Below are 26,842 nucleotides of genomic sequence, written 5' to 3'. Positions count from 1 at the left end.
GTAGATTGCAACTTTATAAACTGAGCCCATCCATTCTTTATAGATGTATCTGGCACAGATATGGGGGGAGAAAACTTTTTGCTTTGCATCAGTGAGACAGGTCCACAGCATCACAGATCCTCTTCCATACTTATATATGTGTCTTTTTTAGACTGAAATTGACCAAGATACCCTGTTAAATCAAAGAAAGAAAATAAAACGGAACCAAAATACGGACAGCGTTTCACCAGGAGGCCTAAAGTGAGGAGCCCCGCCCCCTTGCTCTTCAGACAGAGTTTGGGGAAGAAGACGGCGGTTGTTCATTTCACTAACGCTATTCATGTTTACAGGTTAGTAATGTGAAGCTGGTGAAAACTGTCCACCCCAAAATGTGAAGTGACAAGTTAATTCGGTACCGATTTCACAATAACAAGCTTAGAAGTGCTTAGACGTTTTAAAAAAAAGAGTGATTCCTGCCATTATCGCAGTTAGCGGGATTTTAGCTGTAACGGTCATGTAAAGGCCGTTTTAGAGATCGCTAACTGTCTCTAGCAGCTCCGTTCCACTTCCCGACCCAACAGCGGGTTGTGTTATCTGTTAAAAGGAAATATTTATTATAGACGTTGCAACTATCCCCTACTGTGTGATCGATTTCACTGTACAGTCAGCTATAGAATTATTCAAAGCCCATTAGTATATTTGGTCATCTAAATACGTCCATGTGAAATTATATAACCAATAACACGATTAATTCTTTCATAATTATTACAACTCAGGAATTAGTACCCTTATAATGTGGCTGGATTTGAGAAATTGGTGATCTAATTTTAATGTAAATTTATTGTTGAATTGGCCCTTTGATGCTGTCACAGCTGGTGGGAGCTGATGCTGATCACTGAGGTGGATGGTATATGGTTGTTTTAGAACAACAGAAGAACACTTGGACGTGATTGCATAAAGGAATGGTCATTTTATGATGCTATGATTTCGAGAATTTGCAATAAAGAGACAGTTTGGGGAAGAAGACGGCGGTTGCTCATTTCACTGACGCTGTTCATGTTTACAGGCTCTCCACAAAGAGCAAAGGAGAAGCAGAGACTTGTTATCATTGTTTCAACCCATTTGAGACATGTAACATTTTATTTCTCAGAAGACTACGGTAAATAAAAATAAATAAATAAATAAATAAAACGAAATAAAAGAAATATAGTTATTTTTAAGCAATGTCCAGAAAGAGGCGCTGTTCTGCTTGTTGCCTATCACAGCTTCGGTCAGCATCCAGCGTTATTCATGTGTTTTTTTTTTAGGACATATTCTGTGCAGTTTTCTGAAGAACTATTAAAATATTTTAAAAAGTAGATTAGCTATAGGGACAAAATATCCCGCGGGAGATCAAATTTGTAGTGACGCTAGACGGGACTAATGTCTTGTTTACTGTATGGTAACGAAATTGGAAACAGCAAAAGTCATTTATATATTATATATATATATGTTTGATTGACATAGCAGCTTAATTAAATAAAATTGACCGTAAATTTCTGAGAAATAAAACACACAAAATGAAACTTCTACAGGTATGAAAACTGCTGAGTAAGCAGTATGTGACGTAACATCAATGTGCGCATGCGCATTACCGTAAGGCATGCTGTATTTACGGGTATGACAGATAGTCAGAACACCTGTTATTGACGTCAATCTGTGACGTATGATTTGGGCTTTGACTTTGCCACCCGAGGATCAAGTGACCAGCTGAGCCAATCAGGTGCAGGCGATCTCACAGTCCTATTTACATAGAGTCATTAACTGAAAGCGCCAGTTTCCTACCTTACACCTCCTGCAGGAAGGCTAAAAAGTAAAAGGGCCTGCATTTAAATACTGTATGGAAATAGGACTGTGACGTCACCTCCATCTGATTGTTTCAGCTGGTCACGTGATCCTCTTTCAAAAGTCAAAGCCCGAATCACACGTCACCGAATGGCGTCAATGGCCGACTGAAGCAGAGTCCTTGAATGTAGGCCCTCTGCGATCATTTGATCGCTAGACTTTTTGTCTTGCAGGCTGACGTTTATAAGAACGAACCTTGACAGGATGTAGAGGATAGAATAGGTTATCCTGTCTTTTACCTCTCTCTCTGTCTATCCCTCTATCTTTTTAGATAAAGGTTTTAGCATAGACTGAAGATGAGGGTTCATTCACAAGTGTTGCCACGTGAGACAAAAAAGAAAAGTTTTAGTGCTGGGGCCTTTTCATAAGGACTTTGTCTTTAAAGCCCCATACCTTACGCCTCCTGCGGTAAGGAGCCTTTTCTGTTGGAAGGAGCCTCCTGCGGGAAGGCGTAAGGTATGGCGCTTTAAAGACAAAGTCTTTATAAAACGGCCTTGGCACTAATAGTTTTCTTTTTCGTCTCGTGTGGCAACTCTTGTGAACGAACCCTCATCTTCAGTCTATGCTAAAACCTGTATCTGAAAAGTTTGAGGGATAGACGAAGGCAGAGGTAAAAGACCGAAAGGATAACCTATTCTATCCTCTATCTGGTCTAACTGGTTCATTCTTACAAACGTTAGTCTGCAAGACAAAAATAAAAAAAAGTTTAGTCTGAATCTACATTAAAAGCAGAGTCTTTAATATACAGTTTTTGAATGTAGATTCAGGCTGCTCGTAAATCCAGCATACCTTGTGGTAATGCGCATGCGCACATCAATGTTACGTTTTTTTATAAATCCGTCATACCTGTAGAAGTTTCATTTTGTGTGTTTTTGTGATAGCTACAACATAAAGTGGGAGATTACAGTTACTTAACGGAATCACTTTGCGTTACTATGTTCTTTTGTAATTTAATGTTATTTCCTCTGCGCATCGTGGGGAGCGACCGCCGTTTATATGCCACATTATCAGCAGCGACAGAAATGTAAACAATGGATGAGCATTTCGTTGTTGGAAAAACAGGAACTATTTTGTGTTTCTGTCGCTAAGTCCGATTATTATAAGGGGTTTTGGGCTTGTTTTGTTTCCAAAATTCGCATGCAAATTTAATGATTCGCGGGTTGCGCTTTTTGGGGCTCGTTTTTGAACGTGAAGTTACTCATTTGGAAATAAGCAGACTCATAATAAATCCCAGAATGTGTTGGTCATCCTGGTCCACAATCCATTCACACAGGGTGGCGTAACTCGCCCGGCGCTGCCTCCCCGTCTTAGTAAACGTGTGTTCGCTGTCTGTCATCCATCCAACTTCTTTTTGAACGCTCTGTTTACACCAATGTCCAGCAGTTGGAGTTATTCTGTTATTCCTCCTGGAATGACGGCAAACTCTGAATTAGTTTGTTTCACTTCCTTTTTCACAGTAGCAGTGAGATGGGCGCGCATGGAGTTGCAGACGAACAGGGACGGCGATGCGTGGAAAAACCTGTCTGGTTTTTACCGGAGGCCTGTGCTGCAGAACTCGGACAACAATTCTCTGATTGGTTTATTACTCCTGGCGTACGTACTTACGTTTTACGTAATGCCCTCTGATTAGTTTATTGCTGCCAGCGTAGTACTGTACACTTTTCTGTGTCAGGGACCGATTTTGGAATTCAGTGCACACATAAGGCGCGCCGGATTATAAGGCGCGCTGCTGATTTTTGATAAAATTTAAGGCTTTTAAGTTTGCCTTATTGTCCGGAAAATACGGTAGTTACTTTCCAAATCAAGTAGTCAGTAATCTAACTAAGTTACTTTTTCAAGGAGTAGTCAGTAATCTGATTAGTTACTTTTTCAAAGTAACTATGCCATCACTGCTGAAGATGTGCTTTTCCATATATTCTTCCTTCTGACAAACCTCTTGTGTTAATTCTTGAATTTTTTTGTACCTTTTTCTACTGTGTGTGACAATACTAATGATTTTATTTTGTATGAATTGCATTTACTGTAGCTATGGGCAAGCTTGAGTGAGCAGCTATTTTCTTGAAGTCTTTTGCTAACTTATGCACATCAATGACTAAAACATTCTGCATGTTTTCTTCTTTTCCATCTTAAAGGGAAATTCTGGTTACATTTACCCGGATTACAATTTGTAGAAACTCTCATAAACACGATTCAGCTTACATTTATTTGAAAGAAACTACAACAGTTACTTCTGGAAGTTAAAAAAAATGAAAACATGTATTCAAATGAAAGGTTGGAGTCTTTGTAAAAGGGTGCCAAAAATGGGGTTTGTTTATGGGTCAAATTAGAAGTTGTTTAATTTTGTACTTGTGCATGTTCTCATTTCTGAGAACATTGTATACTAGAAGAGTGTGAAAAAGACAGTCTACATCCTTTAACAGTCGAGCAGCTTAGTTTTGTTTGCCCATCCTAGTATGACACCGTTTATCCTTGACGTCTACCAGGATCTTGCTGTGTGTTTACTTCCATTTGTTGGTCCAGGACGTTGGATTCCGCATTACACCCCAACTGGCCTCACTGTCCCACGCCCAGAAACAACAGGATCTTTGATAAATGTGTAACTTTGCACACACACCTTTCTCAAATATACATTCCTCTACAACCCGATTAAAGGAGCTGCTGCGTGGCTCACACAGAAGGGACACTTGAGTGTAGTGCAGGGAGCTGCAAGATGTTCTTTGCACAAAGGTAAGCCAACACTCACCTGCAAAAGGAGGCCTGCTTTTATTCATTGTGACAGGTTTGCTAACTACAGCATTTACTGCGGTATTTTAGCTGGTTCAGGTAACAAGTAGCTAATGTCGGCAATGTATATTACTTAATGCAATCTTTCTAATCGTTTGAGCTTAAGGAATATGTCAAGACTGCTCTTCTGCTCTTTCGTCAAGATCCGAGATTGACTTGTTTTCAAAGCAGAAACAAATCTCTGTATTTTTACATTCTTTGGTTCTTCAGTGAGTCTCTGGTGGATTTCTATGAATTTCTGTCTTCCCGGTTGAAAGATCGCCTGCATATTTTCCCACTATTGCAACCACGGATTCAGTCTAGCTTTCGAGGCTTGTTTTAAGTTGCCTGCGACTTGTACTTGGACACAGGCAGCTAAAGCAAGTCTGGGACGCCTGAGACATGTCAGCGAGAATATCTGACCACAGAAGCCAGGACATAAAAATTACTCTTGACAGACTTTGGGTTTTGCAGTAAAATTCATTTAATTATATCCTGCAGTGCAAAATCCCAGAATACATCATGACAGTTTATTGAAAAGGTGTTATATTTCACCATAAATCTTAAGTAGTTAGCTATAAAAATTATTACTGTTTTATGTAACTTTATTGTATTTTCCATTTTTTATATGATTTCCTTTCTGTGTGAATGACAGAACTCATATCAGGTGACTCATGGAGATATTGATTATCAGCTAACTAGTCATACAAAAATATAAGCTTGCGATATAAGAGGCTAATAGTTTTGTACTTTGAGTTTGCCTTAGATTCACTGTATGTTTTCTAATTGAAGAAAAAAAAAATACATGTTTGTAAGCTTAAAATAGGAATGAATTGCCTAGACATTTAAGATAGTAGAAATAATAACTGTTATATCACTTAATTTGTCTTCTGGTTTGTGTCTTTTCTGAGACATTAAAGTTTACAGAGACAGTTTATAGAGAGGTTTTAGAGACAGTAAAATTGCCAAACCACACATAAACCAGGAGAATGCACCACGGTCGGTGTGTGTTTTCTCTTTCAGGATCAACATGAAATATGCATGTTGTGGGGTTTGCATTCATTTTCAGTGAAGCTAGATCAGATAATCAAAGATTGATTGGAAGAGAAAACAAAAAAGAACAGAATGACATCCAACACATGCCAGAGTCAAAGCTGGAACAGTGTACCCAGCCACATCAAGTCCATGTTTGAATGGTTTTAATTTGGTGCCCATATTAGCAATTTTTTAGTAGTGTTCTGCATTTTCTTTTTCTTTTCTATTTTATTTTTTTTAAATAATCTTATAAAGTTTATTGAAAAAAGCTTAAATCAGTGACTTAAATGATATGAATAAAATCTGAATAAAATATTTCAAATGTGTTGCCTGTTTCTGTGTATTACAAATGTTTTCTATGTGTTGCAGTTAAACTGAGACTGATTCTTATTGTCAATATATTAGAGTTGAACCACTCGGGTGTTACTTGTGAAATATATGCAGGAAACATCGTCACTGTTATTTCCAATAATTGGGTTTTATTAGGGGCAAAGAAAACATCAGTAGTAGTGGAGTTATTGATAAGAAATTTACAACTTGCATAACATCTGTTGAATATTAGACACAAAGTATTGACACCCTGTTATTTTTTGTCACATTACAAGTGCAAAATGTGTGTATATTTTTTAAAGATTTTATATAATGAGCAACACAAGATTGTACAGTGGACAAAAAGAATATACGAGATTCTAAAAAAGTATGTCATGAATATCTCCCCTCCTTAACTCTGATACCCCTAGTAACTGTATCAGACATCATTTAGAGTCAGATCCAGCTGTTCTGTGAATGTTTCAGAAGTTTGATGAAGAATATCATGGGAACACAGCAGACAGTTCAATGAGGAAGCTGTGAGGAGAGACTAAGATGTACAAAAAACATTGCAAACTTTGAACATCACAAAGAGCTCTGTTCCATCCATCACCCGTTTGGATCAGAGAAGCATCCAAACGGTCTATGGTAACTCTGGAGGAGCTGCAGAGTTCCACAGCTCGGTTGTGATCATCTAGTCATGGACTCCATAAATCTAGCCTTTACAGAAGAGTGACCGTTTGTCACTAGCCGTGTGTGAGACACTGCAAGCGCGTGGATGGAGCTACTTAACTCGAATGAGACCAAGATTCAGGTTTCTAGACTACAATGGTTCTGCAAAACCAATGGGTGAGAAATAACGCTGTACATATCTAAACACACCATTCTTTGAATTCAATTCAATTTAGATTGAATTAGATTTGAATTTCCAGATTGACAACAAATTGCCGTCTCAAAACACATTCAATTTCATTCAAATTCACCACACACTGTATATTGCAATTCCATGCTATGCTGCATTGATGCAATAATTCATCCAAAATAAAGCCCAGCAAAGTTTTGACTGGATGTGCTGTGTGTCGACATACTTTTCAGTAGATCAACATTAAAAATGATTTTAACTGGTCTTGTGTGACATTGTTACTCTGAACTGAAATTGACATAGTGGTCAGAATTGACTGAAACACATTCTGAACATATCTAAATCAGCCATGTGCAGTTATTCTACACAGTCTTTGAATTTGACTTTTTAAATTAAATTGCTAATATAACATTTTTTGTTCAGATTTTAATTTAGTAACTTACATTTTCTAGATCACAGCAGATAGTCAAGCCACAATATCTAGGTTAGATTTAACTCCAGACTTTGACTAGACCAGTCCAAAACCATCTTTTTTTTTAGCCATTTAAAGTTTGATTTACTGGTGTGATTTAGATGATTGTCTTATGCATAACCTGAGTTCACTTGAGATTATGGTCATGAATAAAGTCATTTCACAAAATGTTTTTCCTAAAGTCTTGGGGGGTCATTCATATATATTTTCTCTTTTTTTGTGTGAAATTGTCAAAAATCATCTTAACTGAGAAAAGTGTTGTTCTGGGTTTATTTGTGACCTCTGGATTCATTTGAGGATGAAAATGGAGTGATTTTGGTATAGACTAATATTGCCACTCTTTCTCAGTTCTCAAATAGTTCTCATTGTGGTTCAATGGAGAGCCAAAACCTGGACAATGGCACTGGGATTGTTACCAGACTCATAATCTCAAATGTGCCGTTTGATCAGAAACGGAATGACATAAAGTTCAGAAAAATGTGACTTTAACAAAGTCTGCTGCTCCTAGAACAGTTTTGCCCAAAGTCTGTCGGATGGCATCCTGCATGTTTTAGTTCTCTCTCTGGTGGTAGTAGCAACCTTTTCAGCTTGTCAGTGTTTTTCTTAGGCCTTCTGATGAGACATCATTTGATCCAGGTGCATTAAACCAGAGCGATAACTAAAACATGCAGGATGCCGGGCCTTGAGGACCGACTTTGGACACCACTGTCCTAGAAGAAGCAGAAAGACATAAGCTTGCACCAATGAGCATCAGGGCCCATGGTTTTAAAGTTATGACCTCATTAGCCCCAGATTGAGGCCATATAACGTTAAATCCACACAGGGGAGGTTAGGAGGGATGAAATGTTCTTGTTTTCCTCAGCGCACTGAAGCGCGTTTTTCAAGGTAAATATTCTTTCTCCCAACATGAGGCAGGTCTTTGTTGTTTACCAAGAGGTAAAGAGGCGGAAAAGTGAGGGGGATCTGAACTGGTTTCCATGTCAAACACTTCAATTCACCATAGAAACTCAGATCTTAACGCGGAAACTTTATTAAACTGTGATGGTGGATTGATAAGGGCCGAATTTCTATCGGCCTCTTTTTATTGTGGGCACCGGGCGGGCTGACAGAGGTAAATTGCTCTTTTAATTAAAGCAATGCACCAGGGGAAATTGCTGTCTGAATATTGTCTCAGAGATGGGGGCCAGTGACAGTTGCCTGGAAACTTCAATCTGTCCACCCGCATTTATTCCAGATCCCAGTTATGAGATAAAGTTTAATAAAAATCTTTTGCTGCGCCACCGCCGAAATGAAACCCAAGCCTTTCTGAGCGTCTGAACACAATGAGACAGGACCGCGGAGGAAACCTCATGTTCAACATGTATCTCTCAGGTTTGTCCCGTTAGGAATTAGTCAAACAGGCTTTTATGATAGAATTGGTTGGATGTTCGCAGCGCTGTGGAGTCCAGCAGAAGAAGATGTTCGGTTTCCAGGCCGGAGCTTTGCTGAGCCGCTTCCCCTCTGAAAGCCCGTCTGCTCTTTTGTCGGAAATCGGAAATCCTTTTTCCTGGACGCGTTTCCTGGCTTCTTGCAGGGGGAACCGCAAGGATGACAAGCTTCACGCACTGGACTCTGACTGCACCAGAAAGCAACAGGATTTCATTCCGTTTGCGCATTTATGAGTTTATTTTTTTGTGTGTGAATTGGTGCAAAAATAGTCCACTTTAAATATTACTTAAAAATTGAACACCCTTTGAAAAATTGGGGGGGATTTGTTGTGTTTTGAGGATTTAAATAAATTACAGTTTTTATGCTTTTCCAGATATTGTGGTATTTAATGCATTTTTATTTTTGTCAGTTGTGTATTCATTTCATTCGCTATTTAATATACAAACCCTTCTTATTATTCTTCATATCCAAACCACATTGATATCGAGAAATACACAGCTTAGGGGAATTCCATAAACTATTTTCTAATATTGTAAATAAATATATATTTGATGTTAATTTTTCTGTTTTGACTTCAGATCCAACAGAAAATCTGTTGAAAGAAAGCAAAGGAACATCTTGGAGTCCAATAAATACCGGAGTGCAAAAAGGTAAGAACCCAAAATAATAGTAATAAAAAAAAATATTTCTTACTTTATTTCATTGCTTGTGTGTTATGCTTAGATTACTATTTTAGTGAAAATGTATATCAAATATTGGCTGAGTAATAAAATATGTATTCTTTAAAAAAAGAAAGAGTAGTAGATAGTTGTTTATTTTTGCTATCATAACGATTAATACATTTTTTAAAATACATATTTGATAAATATCGTTGGAAAATAATCATCTACTTCTAAAAAGTAAACTATGAATGTTTATTTGTCAAAAGTACTACATACAATTTGAAAATATATTTGATTGAATACATTTTTATTCAAGAAAATATTGAAAATTAAGAAAGATAGACAGAACAAAAGAGAGAGGGGGAAAAGAATCAAAGAAGAAAGAAAGAAAGAAAATAAAAAAATATTTATTTTAAGTTGAAATATCCGACATCTATATAATTGACATCAGATTTTCTCTGATTTGATGACACACCGTTCATCTCTCAAACTAAATAAAAAATATATATTTTTCTATCTAATAGAAGGGGAATCTGGGGAGAATAAAACCCAGAATGACTGTAAGACCTGAAAGGAAATGCTGTTGCTATACAAGAACTGAAATCTAGTTTCTTTTTTTTCCCTGCCCATTAGTGAGATGAAGGTCTTCTGTCATGAATGTTTCTTTGAGAACACAACATTGACTGATGCGTACGTGTGTGTGTGTGTGTTTTTTTTTTTTTTATCCTTCCTCTGTCCCCAGGCAGCGGACAGATCCAGCTGTGGCAATTCCTTCTGGAGCTCCTCTCGGACAGCACCAACGTGTCCTGCATCGCCTGGGAGGGCACCAACGGGGAGTTCAAGCTCATCGACCCGGATGAGGTGGCCCGGCGCTGGGGGGAGCGGAAGAGCAAGCCCAACATGAACTACGACAAGCTGAGCCGGGCGCTGCGCTACTATTACGACAAGAACATCATGACTAAAGTCCACGGCAAGAGATACGCCTACAAGTTCGACTTCCACGGCCTGGCGCAGGTGTGCCAGCCGTCCACCACGGAGCAGGCCATCTACAAGTTTCAGGGGAACTTCTCCCCGATCCCCTTCTCCGGCATTTCCAAACTGAATCTCGTCACGCCCGGCGTGGGTCCCTCGGGTTTCTCCTACTGGCCCGGCTCCCCACCGGCGGCCCTTTATCACAGCCACAACCTGCAGCCCACGGGGCCCTTCGGCACCGTGTCTCCGTCCCACATCAGCTGCGTCAACAACATCAACAGTCTTGCCAACATCAACAATCACTACAACTGACTCCTGTTGCACATTCCATGCCAGACTTGGAGTGAATAAATACACGCGAACTGGTTTTTGTTTGCGCCCCAAATGTTGAGTAATTCCACCACGACTTGGACAAGATTTCTGAAAAACGACATTTATCTTATTTCGCTCAGCAAACCTGCCTTATTCCACAGATAGCCTTGTAAATTTTGGATTGCATTTTATCCCGGTATGTCCGTAAATTATTAATTAGAATCAAAAATGAACATTACGTCCTATTTTATTATATTCCCCAATTTGATTATAGATGGTCCTTGTAGATATGAAGTAAATAATTTCCTATAACTTGAATCAATCTGATCCTTTGTTCAGACTACTGCGTAGAAACAACCAATATGTGTGTTAAAAAAACAAAACAAAATATAGTTTGACTATGCTTTACATCGTTTTTCACTCAGATGCAATGAATATTTAATAAATGAATAAATACATACATTAGAAAAACCGCCTATCATTTTACACACACTACTTTTCTGCGCAAAATGTCATTTTTTTTAAAATATGAAATTTCTGATCTCCACTCCACAAATTTTGAGTTTCAGAAATCAATAAACTTTTATTTGTGACAAGGTGTTTCTTGTTAGAGAACATAGCCACTAGATGTTACAATAAAGTGCTGAAAGAGTTGTTTTCTCTTTTATTCCTTTAAATTGTTTCTGTCTTTTCGATCCTCGCCCTTTTGTACATTTTGGTCGATCGGAACGCTACCGAGTCTTTCAGATACGAAATGGAGACACCTGCCAAAGGGAGGTTTACTGTCCATGAGCCATTTCGGACGTAAAGTATTTTTTTTTCTACTCATTACTCTCCAGTGAGCAAATGTGCTTTTATGATTTCAATAAATAGAATTAGGAAATGACTAACGTTGTTTTATCTTAGTCACATTCATATTTATCCAGAGTTGAAGGGTAACAGAACCACAATCATAAGTAGACATAGAATTGAAATTTACAATAAAACAAAAATAATGCCTAAGCTCTGAATGATTGCTGTAAATATTTATATTTAAGATACACAGAAATAACTAATAATAAAGGAAAAATAAAAGTATATACATCAGTTTGGGAATCGAGACAGCAATTGAGAATTGAAACTATCTTGGACAGAATAGGTGGAAAATGAACTGGTGCCTTCTTATTGACGGATGTTTTCCCTCCCGCTCTGATTTAACGCTGTGGTAGATCTCTGGCGCCACCTTGTGGTGAAGAATCGGGATTTTAGGACTTGCGTTTGAGGTTCAGACTGTAAAAAAAAAAAAAAAAAAAAATCTCAGATGACATTGACAAATGACTGCTTGGTTAAAAATCGCACTATACTAAAACATATTCATAGTTGTAAGCTTTTCTTTTCACCTGCAAAAACCATTTCAAGCAGCACCGCCACGTAATACGTGTGATGACATGATTGAATCAGTCTGACGCTTTTACTGTTTTAACTGAATTCATTTGAAATATGTGGTGACAACAGGCAAAATTCAGTTTAGTGGAATTTGAATTTATTAAAAAATAATTCTTAAAAAAAAAGAAAAAAAAGGAAAGAAAAAAAAAATCACGTTTATAAATAAATGTTCGGATCAGGAGGAAATTAACTACTTTCCGATGTTCTTCCGTCTTGTGGCTTTGTAAAGTGCCTAAAGAAAAAAAAAAGATATTTAGATTAGAGAAGTTAAACAGTTAAAGCGAACCATTTTTGAATTTTTCGTTTATTAATCCAATCAGATTAATGACCGACAGTAAACGTTTGACCTTCTTAATACATAAGAGTGAGCCAGTCTAATGGTCGAGACGATATTTCTGATAGAGCCTAGATTTGTGTTATTGAGAAATATATAGTCTTTGCTATTGGGAAAACAAGTCAACGGTTAAAATAATTATTTAAATAAGAATTGTTTTCAGCCGATGCTCTCTCCTCCCCTCGTCTAACAGAACATTCAACCAGGTGCAGTTACATGGAGAGAAAACACTGAAAAAACATAAAGTTAACAGTTGAAATAACAGCAAATAATGCAAACTTGATCTTAGAAGAAGAGGAAAGGAGGTCAGTTTGTCGTTTACCATTAACCTATAGAGGGAGAGAAGCTCAGGATAACCTAAGCTGCTCTAACTATAGATTTAATAAAAAAGGAAAGTTTAAAGCCAAGTCTTTAAAGTTTTGAGAGAGTTTGAGAGAGAGAGAGTGATTATTAAGAAAAACAAAATCCGTTTTTTATTTAACAGGAACCTATTGAAGAGAAACTAAAGTAGAATCAACACTGAGTTCTTCTAAGTCTAAAAACCTGCCTGTTAGAGTTGCTTTTGAACCATAATAAATGCAATACACAATATTTGATGTGCATTGATGACTTTTATGATTACGCTTGACAAAATGTAATGATCCTGGTTTCACAATGGGTGACTGTAAGATGTTTTTATGATATTTTAATGTTTTCACGATTAAAAGCACTTTGATTGATTAATTGTCTCTTTTAGAACGAAGTCATAAATATTGTAATTTATTTATTTTGTACCACTTTTGGTTGTGCCGTTAAAGAGTCTATAAGATAATAGTGCATTTAAATTCAGGTTTTAGTCATCTGGGCATTTTTCTTGACCAGGTTTATCAATGTAAGAAATTGTTGGAGCTGCTGCTTCCAAAAGTTACACTTTCCAGAAGTTTCAAAGTGGAACAATGACTCCAGTCGGCCATGCGGGGGCACCATCGCTCTTCTGCTGCCACAAATACACCTTACATAACTAAGTGATCAAAAGACTGGATTAATGCAGAGTGCAGAAGCTGCTGCAAATAGCAGATTAACCCTCCACCTCGTTATATGACAGTTCATGCTGGAGATGTGGGTCTGGACGGAATCTTAAAAGGACTGAGTTTCATTTGAAGATGAAATTAGACCAACATTATGCTAAAAGTTGCAATTTGACGAAAAATAAGTCATCTAGACAGCATGTTAGTGTCTACATAAAATCGTAGCATTGCCGCAGCTATAGGTTAAAAAATCAGAACGTGTGTTTGCATGTGAGAGGGACAGAGAACCCACCACTCACTCACAGCACCAGTGTTTGTGTATGTGTTCTGCATATCAATGGGAAAGACATGAGGTCACTCTCAGCAACTAAATCTGTTCTCTTGCCAGGGTTGCTTTACGCTCTAAACATTGCTGCAGACAGACGCCTCCTGGTTGCGTCTCTGACACAGCAGCCCAAACAACGCTGCTATCAGAGAGTTACGCACTTCCACAATACAGCAATTGCCACCTTTCTCCCCCTAAAGAGTTTCTGTCCCTCTATGTGCAGCACCCTTTACTGTTGCTGATGTGCAGCACCCTTTACTGTTGCTGATCCTCCTCCTCTCGCTTCTTGCATAACAAAGTAGGTGGGTGTTTTCCTGCGAGCCGCAGGATTAACAGTGTGAATGCAGGAGATAGAGGAGCGAGACGAAAACACACAAAGGATGAAGGGGGAAATAAAATGAGCTGCTTAGGCTCAGGTTTAAAATAGCAGCCCTTTGAACTGATGGATGGAAAAATGTTGACACTTTGGCTCGTTGTTGACTCACATCTGTTGTCATTTTTCCACAGTGGTGAAACGGAAACATGTTTTGCACAGCTTAATTGCCATTGGAAGTAAAAGAACTCATTGAAGAAATTTGCAGTCTTACAGTTGAAATCATGCCTTATTATGTAGTGCATGTACACTACATAATATTACACAAAGCTTTTGTGTCACTGTCATCATAACATCGAAACATTTCCTGTTTTAAGTCACTATCCTGTCACCCATCCATCCGTTTTCTACAACCACTTCTCCTCACAGCAGCTGGTGTCCATTGGTCATTAAGGAAGAACATCCTGGACAAATTCCCAGTCCATTATAGAGCAGACCATGCACAGTCAGGCATAAGGGCAATTTAAAGAGACAGTTATGCTGTCTCTATGAGGAAGCCGGCATAAAGCCACGCATGCATGGGGAAGACATGCAAATTCCCCGGCCACGATTCAAACAAAGGGCCTTCCTGCTGCCAGACAATTGTTCTATCACAGCAAAAGATTAGACTGTTTTATTGTTTTCTTCAAATTTGTTAGTTTACATTAATAATGTTAGTAAAACTTCAAGCAACATTGAGAAGGGCATCTGGCACATTTGTGAATTCACTCCAAGGTAACACCTCAAACACATCGCTTCCTTTTGTGACATCTTAAGAAAATCCAAAGAAACCAACAAAGTATCAGGAAAAGAATAGCAGGTCACCTTTAGCCTGACTGCAGTTTCCGGATGTGTTCACCTGGTCGACCAGATATGTACGAGTGTGACCTGGTAATGAAAGAGAGAGGTTCTCTATTCGGTAGCAAAAGACCTCGGACCTCTAAACTGGTATGTGTCATCCACAGTGAAATGAGACTGACTGGAAGGCCACTCAGAAAGGATGAAGAAATTACTTGAAAAGCAACATAAAAATCCAGATTATAATTTGCAGAAACACTTTCTGCCCAAGAGCTTTTGCCTTACAAACCTCTCTTTATCCCTACACAGATAAACTCACAGTCAGTTGACTTCTCCCCAGCTGCTGCAGCTTACAAAACACTCTACATATGGCACTCTCTTTATATTGTGCAATAATCCTTCCTGAAATATATTTTACTCTCAGGAAACTATTTGCACAAATATCTGTGAAATAATTTCAATATTTGTGCAAAATGACAAATGTCAGACTCAGATTACTGAAGGGTCTATTCTATTCTATTCTATTCTATTCTATTCTATTCTATTCTATTCTATTCTATTCTATTCTATTCTATGTTTGATTTTACTGGACCCAGCTAAAGAAATAGAGACAATTTACATTTAATTGAAAAGGTTTATTTGCAGAGTTGACCATTATGTGTTGCCAAAACTCCTTATTTGTTTGTCCTTTGTGTCTGAATGATTGATTGTTTAGAGATAAGTGGCTTCAAAATCAAACAACAATCTTTGTATTGAAAATGAAAATGCTATAAACTGAAAATATGTAAAAAAAAAAAAAAAAAACGAAAAAAAAAAAAAACAGTCGAACCACACAGATAAAACCTTGACGGGTCTTCAGTAAACCTAAAGAACCTAAAGAACTGATCAAGATCACTTTAAAAATTTACAGGTTTGATAACAGAAAAAAATATTAAAAGGTCAGAGATGACTCAAGAATTTTGCACATTAATCGAAATGTAGATTTATTCAGACAGTAATGTTTATTACGTGTTTATTATATTTAGATAAATCTCTTGAAGCCACACTAAATACACAATAAGCAGGTTTTCATGTTCCCTGCAGTGGACTGAAACGAAGGCAGCCTGTGGGCATTAAGCTGCGTTGTGTGAAATATCACAGTCAGTGAGTCATTCTCTCAGCTACAGAAAGAAGTCATGAAGACTGCAAAATTTAGAGCAACACACCTACATGGTACAGAAATAGACTTGAGTTAGAAGGTGGGAGAAAGCACGACATGAAGAGACACAGAGGTAAGAGAGGGAGGTAAGAAACCGGAGCATGATCTAAAACAAGGTTCTCTTTCTCTGATTTTGGGAAGTGCAAACCGGCTCAGTCTGTTTCACAGACTTCTGTTTGCATTAATACAACATGAGTTAATGCCAATGAACTCATAATGCTAAAAACACAAACACAATAAAAACACATTTTTCAAGCATCACTGTAATCATATCTAGTGGCTCTGAGGCATTTATGTGGTAGTACTATTTCCCAGAAAGTGGCAGTGCAGAAAGTATATCTGAAAATAAAATTAAGAACTACAGCCAGTTAAAAAGCTTCTTTCCAGGTTGCAACAATGACATGTCACAGAACTTTGTATTTATTTATTTATTTATTTATTTATTTATTTATTTATTTATTTATTTATTTATTTTCAAAGAAGAAGGTTGAGTAAATTTTACACAGTGAAGCAACACTGAGGATGGCATCAAAGCAAGATTTCCATGCTCCATAATCAAAACCTTCAAAATTGTAATAGATAAGTCAAAGACCATTTGGAGAACGCATTTAAAGTTGAAGTTTGTTTTATTCTTAAACAATCTAATCAATTTCTTTTAATCTCATTGTGGCTATTTTTGATGTCATTAGATGAGTTCAGCAAGAAAATTGTCTCAAATTTCACATCAAATCTCACCTTGGAATGATTGGAGGAGGGGGCTATTATTAAGCTTTTAGAATGACCCAGCCCTTTGGGCTCTGTGCCGGGAAACCAGCCAATTTAAACAGACTCTAGCAATTCTGTCATTGAGCCTTTTTCTACAATGCTACAACGAACCACTGTACCTAAAAGTCAGCCATGGAGGTGGCACTCTGTGAGGACAATGTGCTGCCAGTGGCACTGAGAGACTGAACAAATGTGTCACCTCCCTCTCAATTCAGCAGCCAGACGGTTAAAGTTGTAGGAATCCAAGCAAATCTCATGCGTATATTTGAACCTGTATGTATATATTTTTTTACCCTATTTTAATTTAAGAAAGTCTATAGTACATTGAAGCACTAGTTTTCAAAATTGTTGAAGTTGAATGCTGTCTTATTAGACCATCCAGCGGTAACATAATTCCATTAATCATGAGTGAAAACTTCCAAACAGAAGTTTAAGTCCCAAAGAACTGAACTATAAAAACATAGATTTAGATTCTGGATATTACATAAAAATGGTTGATAAATCATCTCGCTGACTCATTCTATGTGGAATAACTCGCTGACAGTGCAGGCGTGGGCTACATGACAAAGTAATATTATATAAGAGCTCAGGCAGTGAAAACCGTTAAAAACAAGTGATTTAATCAGTGATTCAAATTACGTGTGAATAAAAGGAACAACAAAGTGATAAAAAAAAAAAACAGGTGACCTCTTTTCTTTCCCTGACCTTCCTGCTACGCAACAGAAGCTGAGTGGCTCTCAGTGTACCTCAACAATGAAGTAATCTAGTTAAAGAGATTAGCAGAGTGGTTATGTAGTAGGAGGACAGCAGAGCAGACATAATCCCTCAGAGTTAAAACAGTTCACACTGATTTGGCTGCTTTTCTAAGAAATCAAAAGAAGGTGACAAAAAGGAAAGGGAATTCTCAGTACAATGCACAGAAGTACAGACAGTAAACTAATCACACCTACATATGCATGAATATATTTATTAACATAATTAAGCTGGGTAATATTTTAAAATATTGTTTTTCTCACCTGCCTCCAAAATTAGCCATGGCTGATTTTCTTTTGAAATATGTTTAAATCCTTTACCAGTTTCCGGCTTACTGCTTAACAGGCACATTGTATTTTCAGGTAAGAATGTAATCAAGTGAAAGGTTTTCATATTTGTTCATATTTGTTTTATGTTGAATGTTTGCAGCAAAACAGCTCAATCTCCATCTCATCTCACCAAAGGTGGTTGTGTTTTAAAAAATACTGTAAAAAAAAAAAAAAAAAAAAAAAAAAACTTTTTATACTTTTTTTGTGAGAGCGGCCAGTAAGTACATATTTTTGCTTTAACCTTCACAAAATCTGTGACAAAATATTCAATCAACAACTGATGTTGTTGGCACTGCACACGCGTATCTTCAATCTGAAAAAAGTGCAGTATTTAGTGGGATCATAGTTGACAATCATTGGAGCTAAATGTGAGGCAGCAGAGAAAATGCAGAGAGGCTGGATGTGGACGAGTTAGGGACATACCTGCAGTGGCAGAGTGTGCATATCTACTATTGATCACGGCAGTGTGTGTGTGCGTGTGTGATAGTGTGTGTGAGCAGTGCAGAGGTTCAGCCCACGCTTGGCCATGCACAGCTCATTTTGCCCAGTTCTCATTCACTTACCTTACCCGTTACTGTAGAGACTCGGTGGACAGAAATGCAGAGAGCAGGCTGGCAGACAGATATGCGGCAGACCTGGGCTGAATCTTAATAGCAAAGGGAAGATTCACAACACGGCTCTGCTTTTACACCCCCCATGTCGGTTACATAATGCTGATGCATGAAGTCATCCCATTTCCCTGAACTTTGGATCCCAACAGACCTGAGACCTTCACATCTTCAGTGTAATCTATGTGGATTTCACTCACACAACTTTAGTTTTCAAACAGGTTACTGATGTTAAATGTCATCTTAAGAGACAAGGTCTGGATATGTTAAGCTCTCTGTTGCATGTAAATAACTTCACCTACAACATTCATTAAATGCTGCTTTCTTATATGCTCATCTTTTGTCTTTTTTTACCTCTTTTGGATGTTTATTGCCACTCTGCCTCTAACTACCTTTCTTCTCTTGCTCATTCTGGGTCACACTGTCTTTCTCCCCCACTTTCTGTCTGCATTTCCCAGTTTTTGCTCTGTAAATAGACACTGTGTGCCCCTGCAAGATGAGAGAAAGAGAGAGAGAGAGAGAGATAGAGAGAGAGAAAGAGAGAGAGATAGAGAGATAGAGAGAGAGAGAGAAACAGAGACAGAGAGATAGAGAGAGAGAAAGAGAGAGAGAGAGAGAGAAACAGAGAGAGAGAGAGAGAGAGAGAGAGAGAAAGAGGGGGAGAGAAAAATACAGACAGTTCTGAGACTGCAGCAGAATCTGACCAATCACAGGAAGGGAACCCTCCAGCACACGTGGCTTATTCATAAAAAAAAAAAAGAAAAACGAAGAAAATCTTATCAATGCAGCTTCACTCTGTTGACTTGCAAATGTATGCCTGATTTGAATTAAAGAAGGCTGATGAATGTTAATTATATCAAGTTTCAGAGAAACCAAAGGATATTGGATCTTTTTTCCTTATCCATGCAGCATGTAGACCAAAACAGGTGAAATGTGAGGGCAGATGAAAAGGTCAAAGCATAAAGACTCTTTTTCAAGGGTTCATAATTCACCTACTTGCTGCTGGGTTCTCTCTGTCCCCATTTCATTATGGAACAGTGAGGACAAAGACAGGAAACCAAAAATAACCTGTATATGTGTCAGAACACTAAGATGTCCTCAATATGCCAAAAAAGTATTCAAACTGTAACATATTTAAGGATGTGAACCTTCATTTAGCCTAGATTTGTGATGTTATCAGTTTGGATGCTCAATCCTGTCTGTGCGTAATGATTAAGCAAAACTTTCCATGCAATAATAGCTCTGCTTTATAAGTTTTAGTTTCATGGCAACCTTGAAGTCTCACGAGTTTCAGTCTCATAGCAACATATGCCAACACAGACGTCGCACTTCCTGGGAAGCAGATTCGTCATGGACTTATTTCTATTGCATAACTGTGTCTCCTGGGTTCTTTCTGAATGAAGGATTAGTGAGTGTTGGGAGTAGATAAGAAGGTGTCCGTGTTAATTACTGCTGACGAATGGCAGGGCACTGTTCCGGTAAGATGTTTGCGCACTCATTTATGGATATGAATGACGTATTCATTTTGGAGCTTTTAATTACATGTTTGAACTGCTAATTTTTACAAAGTGGATTCATCAAATTTTCACTTCACTTGTAAGACAAGCATAAAGTGTGAACGCTTGGATTTAATGTTGATTTTCTTTAATCCAGATTTTCTGGTCAAATAGGACATCATGCCACATAAGTAAAAAAACTGTGTTTAGAGGAATTGAGGCAAAGCTCTCAAATTTATGAACTGTGTATTAAATGTTGTCCATAGTTGTAGCTACATCATCCTATGTGACTGTTTTGCTGCCAGAGCACCTGTTGGCTCAGTGTACAAAGTGGATCAAAGTTCTTCGATTTCACCTCAAAACTAGGCATAGCAGAAGGACTTCAGACACATTAAATCTATCATTTCTAACAGAAAGACTGTCCAAATATTCAGCCAGAATTATGACAGACGTTTGTTGATGGCTTAAAAAAATCTGACTGGTCAAGGTACAGTTTGCTCAAGAAAATTCAACCAAATATTAGAAGGGAGCTGTGCACATATTTGAGTTGATATTCGCTGCATACTTTTCACCCTATCCACAATAAATCAAACTTGAACTACCAATTCTCATTCTTTAAAAAAGCATTCTGAATTTTGCAGTGTCATATCAAGAACATGACTAAATGAAAGCCTAAAAATAATATGACTTTTATTTGTCTTATAAGTGCATGCAAACTGCTCTCCAGAAGTGCTAGCGTAGGCAGACTGAAAGTATTGATGCACAAATCAGGGTTAGATACTGTTTTAATTCATTCAAAAGAATAAAATAATTCAAGAGAGACAGGAGATCCTACATAAATTTGGATTTATTTCTCTATGGTCACCTCAAACAAGTACTGTCATGACCTTTTATCAACACACACAAAGAGTGAATGCATACGTGGAGTAACACCACAGACAACACACACCTAAATATCAATTTCCACATGACATTTAGGGAAAAAAGATGAACCGTACAAAAGATTTATTTCACAGCAGATCATTCTAAAAGCGAGAGCTGGTGCCACTGAATGCAAACGTAATGGCAAACCATTCCAGTGCCTGGGAGGAAACACCAGTATGTCGTCATCGCTGTCCAAAGACATGATATTTGCCCACAGCTGTGCAAAATAGCAGCATTGTTATTTACTCTTCAAGCAAATGATTCACAAAGTAGAACAATAGTCTTTGAGATTAACCGTAGATAGGTTTACGTTTGGTTTCGGAGTCCCAAGTCGGATTATGTTAGCTTATAAATACTGCAGTAACACATGTGCAAATGAGAGTTAGTCTTATATTTACTACATTTCTCTCACATTAAAGAACTGTACTTTAAGTAATCCTGAATAAACTAATCTTAAGCCAGCAAACTGAGGCTCAGAGCATATTTTCAGAAGAGATTACAAGTAACATTTGTCTATAAGCCCGTGTTTGTTTCTGTGATGCTCAAACTACCCTCAACCTCAACCAAAACCAGCAATAAAAAACATGTTGGAAAGATGGGATATTTACATGTAAACCAGAAAGATTCAGGCCATTTTCCACTTGGCACAAAGAAGATAAAAATAATAAATAAAAAGAAGAATTTTTAGAAAAACTACATTCCGTTCAGTCTTCAGTTAAAACAATAGCAGTACATCTGCTGTTCAGCTTAAGTCAACAGCTTTTTTGTAGTACAGTTACAATATAGGAGAGTGCAGTTGGAAATGCAAAATGACATCTTGTTGCAACATATCTGGTGATTTCTATCTCACAACAGAATCTGAGAACAACCTTATACCAGCAGATATTAAAATAGCATACAAAAAACGTCTTTTTCCAGCAGATTAGGTTTTTAACATTAGGACAAAGTTTGTACATGGAAAGCATTTGATAACATCAGGCATGGGCTGGCTAGTGGTACATATAGGCTTGAAAAGTTTCAGTTTCAAAACCTTACTTTTAATGAGATATCAGATAAAAACAACAAAGTGATCGGTTTTCTCCAGTTGTATTGAGGACAGCGCAGTGCAGCACCTCTCCTGTCTCCTGTTGATGCTCACTGCTGGTTAACTGGCTTAAAAAAGCTACTATGACTAAGAAACATTCTTATTAAGTTAACTGCAATTTAAAAATACAGTTGTGAAACCACAGTAGCATGTCTATTAAGCAAAAAGAAAATTGCAGTCTGGCTGTCTGTGCAGATATTCTGACTAACTGACTAGAGAATATTAACATGTTATATTCAGTTCCTCTTTAAAGACAACAGCAAATTGTTATATTATTTTGTGCACTTCAAGACATTAACCCTTCTCTTTTTGTCAAAATCAACATAACAGAAATCAGTACCTTAAAAATCTTATAACTACTTGCAAACTATACTTAGTAATACATTAGTAGTAGTGAGAACTGCTGTTTTTTCTGTTTGAATAAAAAACTGATTATTATACAGAATTTGTTTGAATTGTTTGTGTAAACATTTAACGGTGGTAATTTTTCTTAGGGTTATCATGCCCTACAAAACCACACACCAGCCCATGCCTAGTTGGAACTGTCAATGCTCAAAGATCAATATTTACAATCACTGTTCAATGTGATTTGCCCTTTCAGATACATCCTGTATCTGTTCCATGTTCAACAGCTTATCTACCAGCTGACTGAGATGCTAAAAAAGCACAATAGTCTACCTGCACTTACTTACTTACTTGCAAGGCTTAGGCTTATGTGCCGAAAGTGTACTGGGCTGATTGTGGCACTCATAAGCCATGCTTGGCTCAGTTGGGAGAAAGCGAGACAAACAGAAGTGGCTGAACAGGTCAGCACCTTGGACAGCTCAGCGCCCTGACTTGACTCAGATCTATTCTGGCTCAGGTTTGGACACAAACCGCACGACATCCATTCACTTACTAGGCTAATCTTGTACAAAATAGGGATGTGAGAGTCTTTAAGAATGGAAGGTGTTGTACAACGAAGTCAATTTCTAGGACAAGACAAAATAAGAGGACAACATACAATCAGCATGCATGTTTAGAACTTCTTACAGTAGAACCTAAAGACCATATTGAAGTTGTGTAATATCATGAGCCCAGACGTGAGAAGCCTTCTGCGCTGCACCTAACACTTTGCAGTCTTTTTAAAAAATTATTATTATTTTTTTTTACATTCATCTTTATAGATAAGCCGGTGTGCTGCTCAATTCCCCTTCAAGAGTCAAAAGTGCCAAAATCAGACAAATAAATATTCATACATGCGATTGGTCAAATAAAACTGCAAAAATACATCAAATAAGCAAAATATTAGAATTTGTTTTAAAAATGTACCATTAATTAAATATGTAAGTTATTATATGTGTTAACCATTAATGAAAACTTGAATTAGTACTTCCTGTATTACAGTTCATTGTAAAATAATTTAAACAGGATGTGCTGCAACACACACAATTAAATGAATAAATAAATACGTATTTGTATTTTTTTAATCTTTTGAAAATTTGTAAATATTTTTTCTGGATTTAGTTATTTTATTAAACATTTTAAAAATGACTTGAATATTTAAGTGAAATGTATTTAATGTCTGTTTTTCCAATGTTATTTAAGCAATCATACATGTACAGAAGCACAGAGCTGTCAAAAGGAACAAAGCAGGAAAAGTTTATTTTTCTAACAATATTTCTTTGCATTCTTGAAGAGAGATAAATCATCTTATCTCTTTCTAGAATTCCATCCATATGTGTAAAATATAAAACCGTAAAAACTGGAATCACCACGATAATTTGTAAAAACATGATATATTGTAAGAGTGGAAAAACCTATAAATTGGATTTAGGAAAGAACTTAGTTAATCCTGATGCTGGGTAGGTTAAGGATTAGTTAACCTCAGGGTTAGTTTATTATGAATATTTTTTTTAATAAATAGATATTTTTGCAAACACTTTTACAATTTTCTAAGTAACACTTTCATAACCCATATGACAGTGAGCATCTTCAATATTTGTGATGGTAACAAAGACATAACTTTTTACAGTAATTCAGCGCATGCTCCGCTCTCTCCTCTTTTTGTGTATTTTTGTTACTAACTTACACACACAGTCCTTACATAGTTACTCCAAAATGTTGGTCATTTTTCTGTATGGGTGAAAACAGTTCTAGAATTTATCTCTGAGGAACTTTTCTGAAAATAAGAATACTAAGATAATTTTGAGAAGTAAAGTCTTTAAGCCCTAGAAATCTGGCTTAAGCAAACTCTGTGCAGCTAGGGGACCAAAATGGCCTCTAGCCCAATGACCCAAAATCTCTTAAATCCGGCCCTGGTCAGAAATATAAACTTTTCATCTAAAATGGCTGTATTTTCCTTTTGCAGAGGTTGCAGCTTTGTGCTTCATTATATCTATGTATTCAATTCTGACACTTTCGGCCCTCCGTTACAACCCAGGTCAGCGATCCAAGCTGGACTCGCTGGAATCGCGCTGGTTTTTCAGCTCCTGGAAAACCTCGGTGAAAAAGTGCGGGTCCGCGTTCAGCTGCAGCATCTTGTTGCTCAGCCGGTCGATGATCCGGAGCGACGTCTCCCAGAAAACGTCCTTGTTTGAGTCGATGATGAATGGCTTGAGCGGGTAGGAGATCTCGTTGCCCATGTAGGAGTATGCCAGGTAGAGGCAGGTCTGGAAGGTGCCCTGCAGCTCCGCCGCGCTGCTTACGCTCTCCGTGATCGCCTCCTGGCACAGCAGGTACACAAACACCACGTTGGCCGGCGTGATGAAGCCAACGTCCTGCCAGCCCTGGACCAAAAGAATCCGGTCAATGTTTCGGAACCAGAGGACGATTTCCCCGCTGTTTAACTCTTTCAGTTTGTAACACCTGCGGCACAAGAAGTCCCCCAAACAGCGAAGCAGCTCCCCGGTTGACGCCTGGATAACAATCCGCCGGGGTGACAGCAGAGAGAAGTTGCTGGGTTGCTTCTGAACCGTGGACAGCCTCCCGTTTTGGACCACGCTGTCGCTGTTCTGCGTGGGTACCGTGGGCACCGGGACCGGGATGGGCGCTTTTGGCTTCTTCTCCTCGGTCTGGTGGGTCTTCCTGACGTTCTCGCTGTTGAGGTGGGCCACCTGGGTGGACGGCAGCGGGTTCGGGGTCACTTTCTTCGCGCTCTTCTTGGCCGAATTGGCCACCAGCTTCTTCCAGGAGAGGGACACGAACATCGAGTGGCGTTTGAGGCTCTTGTCGTTTTTGAGTCCGTCTCCTGTAGCCTCTGCGTCCATTATAGACGCCTTCTTTGAGGAAGGAGATATAGAGAGGACGGTGCCCATGTTTGCGCAGGAGAAGGCTGCCGTGTTTTGGATGCTGCGGCAGAATCTTCCGCAGAGTGAGAGGCGGCGAACAACAGTCACGACAGCGACCAAAACTCCATCTATAGGCGCTTATTTACCTGATGCTGTTGGCTGAGATTGGAGCAAGTTTCCCCTGATAAGTGAAATAATAGTCTAATTGGTACTTTCTCTGCGTCTGGGCTGGGAAACGCTGCGGCACAAAAATCCGGTGCGACTGTAAGCATGAACCAAGATTAGTCACTATGCGTAAATCCTTCACTTCAACGAACCAGCCGAGCGGGCGTTGATTGACAGCCCAGCTGGCCAATAGGAAGACTAACTTGGAGCTCACTGATTAGGATTGTTGTTTTTAGGTCTCAACTGCCATTGATAGATTTAACAAGCCAAAGCGGGTCAAAGTGCTTTTGTCCTCACTTAGTCGGGTTTCTTTGGATCAGAAGTTCTGTTTATAATATGGGCTATTTTCCTCTAAGCCTGTATTCTGACTACCACTGGTAAATGAAAAAAAAAAAGAGTAAATATGTGCATCACAATAAATAAAAATATGATGTAATCATCTATTTACTTATTCTGAATTAATTTACCAGGAACAAGACATGGAGGTGACATATGCTGTGTTTCAATTACTCAGAAAGAGAAAACATAGGATGCTGCAGGATGAAACCTACAGCAACGTATTTCTACACATTTTGTGCTTTTAAGCATTGTATCAACTTGCACACTAACATACTGTAAGCTGTAGTGCTGTATGTGTGAACAATTTAATAACAAAGGCATATCAGACTTTTAGAAAAGGGTTGGTGATAAACATCTGACTTTTTCATTTCTATGGACCAGTCTTTCCTTTTACTAACTTTTTCTTTTGAGTTAAAATAGTGTCTTAAATCAATCAACTTTTTTAAACTAATCAAGCAGTAACAAATTGAAAGAATGAGTAAATTATATACTGATGTCTGCTGGAGGATTGATGGGATTAATCAAGTGTGGACTTGTCCCCAGTCCTTTTCCAATGTACAAACTAAATCCAATTAGGGGCCACAGGGGGAGTGGTGGTGACGATAGTAGTAGTTTTCTCCATTGCTTCTCACCACCATCCTCAAACAAAGTTTTGTTGAAAAGACACACACATGACCTTCCCATCTAATCAACATGCAAATGTCTGAAAAGTGGAGAGTAAAACGTCAAACCTAGGGCGATTCCTAGTGAAGTCGTCAGGGTTGATCTGATTAGCTGGCCAAGCCTAAATTTCAATTTCAGTACATTTCAACAAGGATTATTGGCTAAAATAGTCACATTTCCAATGTACTTCTTCAGGCTAGCTCAATGACTAGCTCAAACAGACGGAAAATTGAAACGTAACTTTTCTTTGATTGCATCTTTTATGTATTAATGTAATTCAGACCATACTTTGCAAAGACAAATCTCTGATAATACATGAAGACAATATTG

The 26,842-nt window shown here is 38.0% G+C and overlaps 2 protein-coding genes across 2 annotated transcripts; one reads left to right on the top strand and one right to left on the bottom strand.

Annotated features, from left to right (window-relative positions):
• Nucleotides 1–6,665: 6,665 nt before the first annotated feature.
• fev (FEV transcription factor, ETS family member) lies at nucleotides 6,666–13,625 on the top strand. The gene is made up of 3 exons (XM_008402727.3): nucleotides 6,666–8,675; nucleotides 9,311–9,382; nucleotides 10,137–13,625. Exons 1-3 carry the CDS (start codon nucleotides 8,627–8,629, stop codon nucleotides 10,676–10,678), a joined length of 663 nt encoding a protein of 220 aa, XP_008400949.1. The 5' UTR covers nucleotides 6,666–8,626; the 3' UTR covers nucleotides 10,679–13,625.
• A 7,272-nt stretch (nucleotides 13,626–20,897) lies between these two features.
• cdk5r2b (cyclin dependent kinase 5, regulatory subunit 2b (p39)) lies at nucleotides 20,898–25,797 on the bottom strand. Its single transcript, XM_081604560.1, has one exon. The coding sequence runs from the start codon at nucleotides 25,370–25,372 to the stop codon at nucleotides 24,500–24,502; it is 873 nt and encodes a 290-aa protein (XP_081460686.1). The 5' UTR covers nucleotides 25,373–25,797; the 3' UTR covers nucleotides 20,898–24,499.
• Between the last annotated feature and the right edge of the window lie 1,045 nt (nucleotides 25,798–26,842).

Source organism: Poecilia reticulata, chromosome 2, assembly GCF_904066995.2.
Source record: "Poecilia reticulata chromosome 2, P_reticulata-male-v2, whole genome shotgun sequence".
In the NCBI taxonomy this organism is placed as follows: Eukaryota; Metazoa; Chordata; class Actinopteri; order Cyprinodontiformes; family Poeciliidae; genus Poecilia; species Poecilia reticulata.
This window is presented reverse-complemented; position numbering and strand designations above follow the sequence as displayed.

What these genes read in the sequence shown, in the direction of transcription:
- cdk5r2b (XM_081604560.1), bottom strand. Translation starts at nt 25,372, where the DNA reads ATGGGCACCGTCCTCTCTATATCTCCTTCCTCAAAGAAGGCGTCTATA.
- fev (XM_008402727.3), top strand. Translation starts at nt 8,627, where the DNA reads ATGAGACAGGACCGCGGAGGAAACCTCATGTTCAACATGTATCTCTCA. An exon ending in GTTCAACATGTATCTCTCAG is followed by an intron (nt 8,676 to 9,310) that starts GTTTGTCCCGTT and finishes TTTTGACTTCAG; the next exon opens with ATCCAACAGAAAATCTGTTG. An exon ending in AAATACCGGAGTGCAAAAAG is followed by an intron (nt 9,383 to 10,136) that starts GTAAGAACCCAA and finishes CTCTGTCCCCAG; the next exon opens with GCAGCGGACAGATCCAGCTG.